The sequence below is a fragment of the Notamacropus eugenii genome, chromosome 7, assembly GCF_028372415.1.
Source record: "Notamacropus eugenii isolate mMacEug1 chromosome 7, mMacEug1.pri_v2, whole genome shotgun sequence".
NCBI lineage: Eukaryota > Metazoa > Chordata > Mammalia > Diprotodontia > Macropodidae > Notamacropus > Notamacropus eugenii.
In genome coordinates, this window is record NC_092878.1 from 4888250 (window position 1) to 4898531 (window position 10282).

The 10282-nt window shown below is 40.0% G+C and overlaps 1 protein-coding gene across 1 annotated transcript in view; it reads left to right on the plus strand.

The window, feature by feature from the left end:
• FBN1 (fibrillin 1) overlaps window positions 1-9370 on the plus strand; it is a 290028-nt gene extending 280658 nt beyond the window's left edge. Inside the window, exons 63-65 of the mRNA XM_072624719.1 lie at window positions 1340-1571; window positions 6466-6637; window positions 8050-9370. Of these exons, the coding sequence (XP_072480820.1) occupies window positions 1340-1571; window positions 6466-6637; window positions 8050-8439 (794 nt within the window). The 3' untranslated portion in view covers window positions 8440-9370. The remainder of the gene's footprint in view (window positions 1-1339; window positions 1572-6465; window positions 6638-8049) is intronic.
• Window positions 9371-10282: the final 912 nt, after the last annotated feature.

The window sequence follows — 10282 nt, forward strand, 5'->3', positions numbered from 1 at the left end:
ACATGGTGGAGTTTTTCTCATCCCAGTTCTAGATCTTAGAAGCAAAACTTTCCTTTTTTTTATTTATTCAGTTGTATTATTTTCTTCTGTTTTTTATTTCCTATTATTGAGTTAATACGTGAGGAAGACTATACAACTGATATATTCAGATGGGGAAGGACTTCATAGATGCTTCAGAATGAAATTCTCATTGTCAGAAGCTAATATGTGTGGAACTCAACTGAGGGAGGAAAGTAACTACACACGCCTTCCCCCAGTCGCCTACTGATTCCCTTGCCTCCCTCTTACTGTTCCATCCTGACTCACCTTCCTAATGGGTTAGCGTGGAAGCTGATGTACCAGCAGCAAGAGGCCTGGACAAATTTTGCTCTTATGCCTTGTGTGGGCACCTGATGCAAATTCTATTGACGTGTTTTTCCCCATAGAAATAAGTAATACAAAAACAAAAAAAAATTAACAAGCAGTCTTTTTTGTTTTTTGCAGCCAGAGTTCTTTCCTCCTGCTATAACCCAGACCAATAATATTCACTTCAAATTGATAGAAAGTACCATTCAAGGAAGCATATAACATTGGTTCTTGGAAGGAATGAATGAATGAGCATTTATTAAGTCCATACTATCTCCAAAGCTAACAGTGATAAGCACTGGGTATACAAATAGAAAATCAAGACATTTTTCATGAAGTCCACATTCTTATAAGAGGAGATAACTCACAACTGTAAGTCATATGGAAAGGCCCAGGGGTGCATATGGTACAGCTTCAAAGCACATGATAATACATCTTTAGTGTCATTTCCATTGATAAAATTTTATCCATTGAACTATTTTATGTGCCAAGGAATTTGGGGGCAAAAACCTTCTTTTCTGTTTTTTCATTAGTTGTGGCTGCTGAGAAGTCAGGAACAGTTGCCAAGTTGGTCCACAAGGATTGCTCCCCTGAATGATGACTTTGGGATTGAATGCTCAGGGCCAGTGATCTGTCAATGCTATGGGTCCTTTCCACAAAGCAGAACTGAGAAGTGGGATGGCTTTTGGTGAAATTAGCTCCCATCTGAAGACTATCCATAGGGTAGTTTCTATCGCAATGCAGTGTGCAGTGGACCCACAGCTTAAATGTTTTGTTGCAAATGATCCTGAAACAAAATGAATGTAAAAAATTATAAACTGTACATTATTTATTTGAATTCATATTTCACCACCCTTCCTCTCTCCTTCAGATGTTATACGGCATTAGAAAAAATAGAGAGAACTGAATTTTCTTTTTAAAAAAGTTATTTACCAAATCCTTAGAAATGTGATTATGCAGTGAAAACATGAAGTCTGTGCTACTTTTTCTCTAGATGAAAATGAATGCCTCAGTGCCCACATATGTGGAGGAGCCTCCTGCCACAATACCCTGGGAAGCTACAAATGCATGTGTCCCACTGGATTCCAGTATGAGCAGTTTAGTGGAGGATGCCAGGATGTCAATGAATGTGGCTCAGCTCAGGCCCCATGCAGCTATGGGTGCTCCAATACAGAAGGAGGCTACCTGTGCGGCTGTCCACCAGGCTACTTCAGGATTGGCCAAGGGTAAGCACTCACTTAATGAACTAGAGATCCTGTCACTCCCATCATGGTTAAGTAAACCCAGATCTTGATTACATGTATATTGATGGCCAACAGCCAGAGTCCACATAACCATCAAATTACTTTACTCTTATCTTTGAAGTATTGCTTGGTATTGGGTTTAGAGTATTAGACTTAATGCTCTAAGGAAAACTTAAGTTCAAATCCTCCCTTAGACACTTAATAGCAAAATGATCCTGGGCAATTTACTTCACTTTCTTAGCCTCAATTGCCTCATCTGAGGGGATTTCCTTCTAGCTCTAAAATAATAATCCTAAGATGTTTTTATTCTTTGAAGACAGGTGTCAAGTTCTGTGAATTGGTTATTGAGGGGCTCTCCTAATCATCTTCATCATTTCTTCAGTTTTAATAATAAAATGCGCCCCCTCTCAAATCATTATGGACCATTAGTCTAAAGTAGATCTAAGTTCAGGCTACACATTGGCTGACTTACTTCTTCCACAGGGCTGAGATTGTCTGGACATGGCATGCCCTGTTGGCCTAAAGCGAAGAAATATTCTGCTTTTGAGGATCTTTTGAGGTAGAACAAAAACCACACCTGAGGCGGCGTGGTATAACCTGTAGAGTACTTAGATACTTAGCTGTGTGGCCCTGGGCAAGTAATTTAATCTGTCTGGGCCTCCGTTTAATTTATAAAGTGAGGGTTTTGGATACTGTCCTAAAGATTTCTTCCAGCTCTAAATATGTGATTTATCATCCCATGATCACATAAAAATGTAAGCAGATTTTCCATTGCGTTTGCCATTTGCAGATTTGAATCTACATAGAAATCATAAAAATGAACAGTTTTAAATGAGAGCTACACTGCTAACCAAAAGATTATTCTTCACAAATTTGTGTTTTATTTTTATTATCACGTGACTTGGCAGATGATATAAAAATTTGTTCCATGAGGCCCGTTTCCCTTTTAAAAGGATCCATTGGCTAAAAGGTGGAGAACCAGAGGCTGAAAGAATGTAAAGACCAAGTCCTCCCTTGCCCTTTAGCTGGCTTTGGGAGGGAAAGAGGGATCCTAGAGTTCTTTTTTTTAATTGGGAACACTAACATTTTTGTTTAAAACACCAGATTATTCTTATCTGGGTGGTCTTTGGTTTTTTGACACACTGTTATCAAGGGGGTTCATAGAATTGAAGGTGAAAGTATACTTGTTGTTGTTTGATGAGCATCCCACAAAACGACAGCGCCTAGACAGAGGTTCCCAGATGTTTGTGTCCAGTCTTCAGAAGCTTTCTGTTTTGCATAAGCTGGATGCCAGAAACATTTTCCCAGCTGAAACTGAGGCTCTCTGACTTGGCCACTGGCCAGTGGATTTGGTAGCCATGCTTGTTGAAGGAGATGCTCCTGGGACATGGAAACACTGGAAATGGGATCCTGAGAAGGGGAGCCAAGGTTACCAAATCGGATTTTATTAAGTTTAACCTACAGCTCTATTAAATGTGTCTGCACCCCCACATAGAGTGCAACCTTTATATTATTGTTGTCACATGGTTTATGTAGAAGGATAAAGAGAGGAATCTATAGGCTGTGGAACAGCAGGGAGATTGTTGAAGAAATAACAAAGCACAAATCCCTTTCCTGACATCTATCTCTCTTTGAGCTCTAAGGTACCAGAAGAGGGAATGGATTGTGGAAAATTGGCTGTCTCCCTGTATCTCTCCTTCCTTTGATGTCAGAACTTCTTAAGAAAGCCATCTATAATCTGTGCTTCTACTTCTTCTTTTCTCACTGGATACTAAAACCTAATGTATTTTGGCTTCAAACCTCATCATTTAGCTGAAGGGAACAGCTGGTGGCCCAGTGCATAGAGCACTCTTTAATGAGAAAGGCCTGAGTTCAAATCTGCCCTCTGACACTTGGTTGTGTGGTTCTGGGCAGATCACTTAATCTTTCTCTGCCTCTGTTCCCTCAACTGTAAGATGGGAATAATAATTGCACCTTACAGGGTTGCTTCAAAGACCAAATAAGATAATATTTGTAAAAAAAAAAAAATGCTGAGCACAGTGCCGGTTACACAGCATATGGGTGCTGTACAAATGTTCATTCCTTTCCCCTGAAACTAACCTTTCCAAAGTCACAAGTCACCTCGATTTGCCAGATCTAAGGGTCTTTTCACAGTCCTCGTTTCTCTTGATCTCTCTGCAGTCTTTGCTCTGAGAAACTCTCTTCTCTAGGTTTTCCTTTAAGTATGGAAATGTATAATACATGTGTGCACATGCACCAGACACACACAAATGTTATGATCCATATGCAGCCACTTGCCCATTTGCAAATAGCTGCATCTCTCTGTGAAATATAGGAAAGCACCTGTCCAAATTCAGAAAATTGTAGTTTAGGGCTATTCAGAATCAACTCAGGTTATTAAAGCAAATAGTAGTGATGTGTCTTTAGAGGAGTTTGTGAATTTAGCTAAGTAGAATTGACATAGTGGCTAGATAGACGTGGGGTCAGGAAGATGTAAACTGAAATCTGCTTCAGTCACTTATTGCCTGTGTGACCCAGGGAAAATCACTAAAAACCTGTTCTGTCTCTGTTTCCTCATCAGGAATATGGGGATAAGAGAAGCACTTAACTCACAGGGTTATTGTAAAGATAAAATAAGATGGTATGTGTCAAGGGCTTTGCAAACCTTAAAAGCATTATATAAGTGAAAGCTCTTATTATTGTGAAATGCTTTTAGCACTCTGAAAAATAGCTGAACGAGTTTCCTTTAGATGCAGATTTATTGTTGTGCTTGGCACAAGTCTGGGTTTTATGTTTTTCACATCTTTGAATGGCCCTAACTGGTTTCCTTCCTCTAAGCAGAATTCATGTGGTGTGGACCATAGTGCATGAATCAGTTACATGGGTGTCTGAAAGCATATGATACCTACAGCTAATTGGGAGACTCGTTAGTACAAATAATATGGAATACTAGATAATCCACCCAGGGCTTTCCTCCCCTTCAGTTCGCTTCTGTTTGCAAAGTATTTTTATGTGCCAGGCACAATGTTAGGTAATAGGATTACAAAGAAAAAATAAAATGAATAAAATGGAGCTTATATTCTGTTGGAGGGAGACAGCACATATGCTCATACATCAAAACAAAATATATATGAAGTATTGGGGGCACAGGTATCATATGCAGAGCAGTTAACAACAGGATAGAGAACACAATGGGAAAGTAGGGAAGAGTGGGATAGAGACATAGGAGTCATTGGCAAATGAGGGCACTAGGGAGTGGTAGTTGGAGAAAGGAGTTTTGGCATTGGCAGCCTCCAGGTCATTGTGTGTTGAAATGGACAAGAGGAGGTTGGCACCCTCTTCCAAAGTAGCAATGTCAGTGCTGCTTATCGTTTCCCAAAATGGAAACAAAGAAGGCAGTAGATAGGTGGAGGAGGCAGAGTGACAGAACAGATGTCCAGCACCTGATGTGTTGGAGGGACTCGTCCTTAGCCCAGTTCAGCTCTGTTCCAAAGCTCACTCCAGCATTGAGAAGCAGGAGGGTTGTTGTTTTTTTTTTTTTTTTCTGGACTGTTGTCTGGTATGGATTAAGGGGTCAACAAGCCATATATCCAGTACCTGAGCCTTCCTGACAGACAGAGGACAGAGGCAGGTGAAGTCTTGGGGCTAGACTGATTATTGAGAGATGAAACATAATTAAGGCATGTTCTACAACATTTGAAATAATTTAACACAGAGATCAAATAAGCTGCTGTTCAGTCATTTCAGTTGTGACCCATCTGAGGTTTTCTTGGCAAAGACATTGGAATGCTTTGTTGTTTTCCTCTCCAGTTTGTTTTATGGATGAGGAAACTGAGGCAAATAGGGGTTAAGTTAAGCCCAGGGCCACACAGCTCCTAAGTGGCTGAGGTCATGTTTGAACTCAGGAAGCTGAGTATTCCTGCCTTCAGGTCCAGTACTTGGTCACCTAGTTGCCAAGTAAGGAAAGGGGTCAAAAGCTAAAAAGTATTCTTAAGAAAGAGAGGAAGGTGAATTTAGATATTTTCCTATATCTCTAGTGCTTTTTGCTTTCAAATGACCCCCAGTGAAATTTCTGGGAATGTCTGATTTCCAGAAAATCACAAGATTCTGCTGCAATGAATGAAATTCTGCATTTTGAGATGAAGGACCTAGCTTTGACTCTCAGCTCTAATACTTAGTGCTTGTGTTATTACCTATCCTTCAAGTACTGAAATATTGTGTTAACTTTTCTGGGCCTGTTTCCTTATTTTAAGGAAGTTGGGTTAGATAACCTTTAAGGTCCTTTTTAGCTCTCAGTCTGCAGTCCTAAAACCTTGGAGCTCAGCTAGTCCAGTATCCTTGCTCAGTAGATGAAGCCCTGGTGTAGCATCCCAAAGTGTTCATTCACCCCTTACCTCTAATGTTGAGGAACACCCTACATCCAGGAGGTGCAAACTTTTGTGTAAAGGGAAGAGAAGGAAGAAAAAAACTAGTTCATGTGAATTGGAGTTCCATGAAAAAAACTCCCCCGTCTGCCGTATTTCACACATTCATTTCCCTTTGTTTCGTTATTTCTTTTTTAATGCCAACTGCCAGCTGATTGCTATATTAAGTTTAGAAAATAATTCAGCAGAGAAATAAATGAAACAGAACAGTAGAAAGGAAGTGACAAAAGCTGCAGGGAGATAGGGAATTTCCCTGAGACCATGGGTCAAGCAAAATAACCTCTAAATGGTAGGTCTTGGGCCAGGAAGATAATCTGAAAGGTGTGTGCAGTCTGGGATTGACTCTTATCAGGCCAGGGACTCAACTCATGCTTTGTTTAAACTCAGCACAGGATTAATCCTTTATCTTGTGGTCCCGGTGAAGAATTTATGTGCCTCATTTCCTTCTTCAGGCATTGTGTTTCCGGAATGGGAATGGGCAGAGGCCCTGAGGCTCCTGTCAGCGGAGAAGTGGACGACAATTCCCTCTCACCTGAAGCTTGCTATGAGTGTAAAATCAATGGCTACCCAAAACGAGGCAGGAGACGGAGGAGTGTTAATGAAACAGATGCCCTTGATGCAGAAGTAAGTGAGAAAAGAGTCTCTTTCCAGTCTAATCTCTCTTATCTGGGAAAGCCTCTGGGGCCCTGGGTTTCCCCAACAGAGATGGTCTAAAGTGCGAAGGAATTGCCAGAGGAAAAGCCAACCCCTTAATTAGACATTTCAGCATTCCCTAGGATCTAGACTGCCTTTTACAAGTGTCTGTGGGGCTTTCCGAAGTTTCTGGTTGCTCTTAGGGAGTGGTCATCTGAAGATTTTCACATACTTGCTCATTTCCTCTGTCTCGCCAAACAAGAATGTTAAACACCCACCCAAAGTCTGCCCAAAGTGCAAGGCCTGAGAGCCAGGACAGCAGGTGGGCAGAGTAGTGAAGTGACATCGTGTGCCCCAAATGAGGACGCCAAGTCCTGGAAGCAGGAGGTCACTCTGCTGAAGACAGCCATGTGGAGTGTGTGGGGAAAGTTGGATGGAGGGCAAAAATAACACTGAACTCTAGCAGCCTTGGCTTCCTGTGCCTTACGACTGCTGCAGCCTTCGAGTCGACTCGCAGACACATAGACATCTGGCCCTGGGGCCACATAATCTAGTACATATGTTCACCCTGTAGTACAGAGAGCTGAGCAAGAATTTTAGTTGGAAGTACTGACTATGGGAAGACCATCATTGTGTGCATACGTATTTAGGTTGGTTTGAATATGTGAATACAATTTTAAAAGAGTAGATCTGTCCTAAGGTATCTGTACAGCAGCCCAGTGTCAGTAAGCAGAGATTGAGGTGGCCCTCTGAAATGAAAACAAAATAATTACTAAATAAGGCCCAAACGTAGGTGATTTCACATTGGTTTATCTGTTGGTCACTTTGTGATTTTGATATTAAAAGGTTTGCCCCTGTTATTGCTCTACATATGAAGAACAGAAAGTGTGCTAAATTGAATGGTCAAAGGAACAAGAGCCTCCCTAGCTCTACTGATAATTCATCTGACTTTGGGCAGCTCCCCTGGTCTCTATAAACTTCAGTTTCCTCATCTGAAAATAAAGAGATCAGATTCGGTCTTCCATAATTCTAGGGAAAGTTTTAATGCTTTCTGACATTGCATTTTCAACATGGCAAATGACATAGTGGGTAGAGTACTGGCTTTGGAGTTAGGAAGACCTTGGGTTCAAACCCTTCCTCTGACATTGTGACTATGGGCAAATCACTGAACCTCCCTGTGCCTTAATTTCCTTGTCTGTAGACTGAAGGGACTGGACTAAATAGTGTTGAAGGTTTTTTCCAGCTCTAGATCTATGCAGTTATGATTCTGTTGTGCATCCAAAGTCATACTATTGTGATGTTAAAGATCTCCTTGTCACATGAGAAAATTAAAAGAATGTTTAATGTTTATTTTTAACAATAGACTCAGAAGAAACTAATTATAATGTGTCCTTATTCCCCAGGATCAGCCTGAGATGGAAGCTCCAGTGAGTCTGGCAAGTTGGGATGTTGAGAAGACAGCTGTCTTCACTTTCAATGTTTCCTCAGTCAGTAACAAAGTTCGGATCCTGGAACTCCTTCCAGCCCTTACAACTCTAACAAATCACAATCGATACTTAATTGAATCTGGGAATGAAGATGGCCTCTTTAAAATCAACCAAAAAGAAGGCATAAGCTTTCTTCACTTCTCAAAGAAGAAGCCAGTGGCTGGAACCTATTCATTACAAATCAGTAGTATTCCTCTTTATAAAAAGAAGGAACTTAACCAGCTAGAAGACAGACATGACAAAGACTACCTCAGTGGTGAACTGGGTGATAACCTGAAAATGAAAATTCAGATTTTGCTTCATTAATTCACCAGCCAAAGACCAAATAATGAAAAAAACAAAAAAACAAAGATAGATAGGTAGAACTGAATGTTTCTCCCAGTCAGATTCTCCATATCATAGGTACAATCTTTCACGACTACATTTGTACGCGTGAGCACTATTGTATTATTACATAAGCAAGGGACAGGATGAATACCTAGCTCAAAACAACCACTTTCTCAGGCTTCTCATGAGTGTAGCTGAGCTGCCTTGGCATGATGTAGAATGATATGTTGAATCTTGAAAACCGGGACGTATTTCCATTGGAAGTTGGCCATTGATGCTGAGACACGTCACTCTTTCAGCAGAGGTACATGAATGTGCTTTCCATTGATGGACAGTTCAATTTTTAAAAATTTTTAAATTTTGCTTTTCCAACTACAACATACTAGGTCAGCCATTTATAATATCTATTTGGTGCTAGTAATTTTTCAAACTAGATTTATAAATGCACTGTAATATTTACACAACTTAGAAGCCAAATTGCAATTATTCAGTTTAAATATTTCATTAATTTCAGTCAACCAAAGTTAGCTCAGTAGCTTATCTCAGTTATGACTATAATACAGTACATGTAAATTAAGTGTGTGTATACTGTAATCGTGCTATTTTTATCATTGAAGCGTTTGTAAACTAGAGTAATAATACCCTTAATGTGAGGGTTTATAATGGTGCTTATTAAGACCAACTACTTGTTAACTATACACCAATCTAATGATGAAATGTCTGTGACTTACCCAAAACTGCACTGAGGTCAGGAAGGGCCAGTAAACATTCTCAGCCATCAGATGACCCTCAGTGTCCACCGTACATCTTAATATTGTGTAACATGTGCCGAGAGTTCCCATAATCATCCTTATCAACAAGGGCTCGATGTCATGAATGTCACAATAAAACAGTCTCTTTTTTTAGTTTATCCTATGGCTTGGTTTCCTTGCTCAAAGTCCTGGAGTGAAATGTTTAGACTTCAGGTCCAGTGGTTATTGGGGCTGTACCAAAGATTCATTGAGCAAGATTTTCCCAGTTCGAAGTCACTCTGCGCCCGTGAATCACAGCCTCCCAAGATGTCTAACTTGTAACACCTGGAAGACTAGAGTCTGGCATATGTATACATACATATATATGTGTGTGTGTGTGTATGTATATGTGTGTGTGTATATATATATACATATAGCCAATCTGCTGTTTTGTTCATTGCATTTGATAAAGAATAGAGAAAAAAAATCTAACGTCTACAATTCCATACAGCAATTAAATTATTTCATTTTAATGAGTTACTCCACCAGAAATTCAGATTGTGGCTCCCCCTCTGAAACGTGATCTCATTAATCTTGTGACTTGGGAACTTCAATAGTTCCAAACACCGTTAAATATAAAGTTCAGTCCTATTCTGAGAACATGTGTGTTTCATTACCAAAGATTTATCTGCGCACCCTGCCCTGGCCCCCAACTGTTGGCAAGCTTTAGGTGTTCCATTTTTCCCCCTTAAACATCCATTGTTAGTCAATTCCATTCTAATTAGAAAGGATAATTGAGCATCGAGTCCTAGAGAAAGCAATAGTTTTTCTTTTCTGGAATGTATAATGTGAAAATGCCAGTATTTTAATTTTTGAGTGCAATAATATATTTTTAGCATGATAATAGTCAACTGATATGGAACAGTTAAAAAAAAAAGAGGGAAGTTTAATAGTTTATGGCAGTGAAAATACAAGCAAATTTGAAAGCTGCTTCTTGCTTAGTCTAGGGAGGAGAAGACTGAAGGTGACTGTGGCAGTCATCTCCAAATATTTAAAGGGTTGTCACATGAAAGAGAAGCTTTTCTGCCATA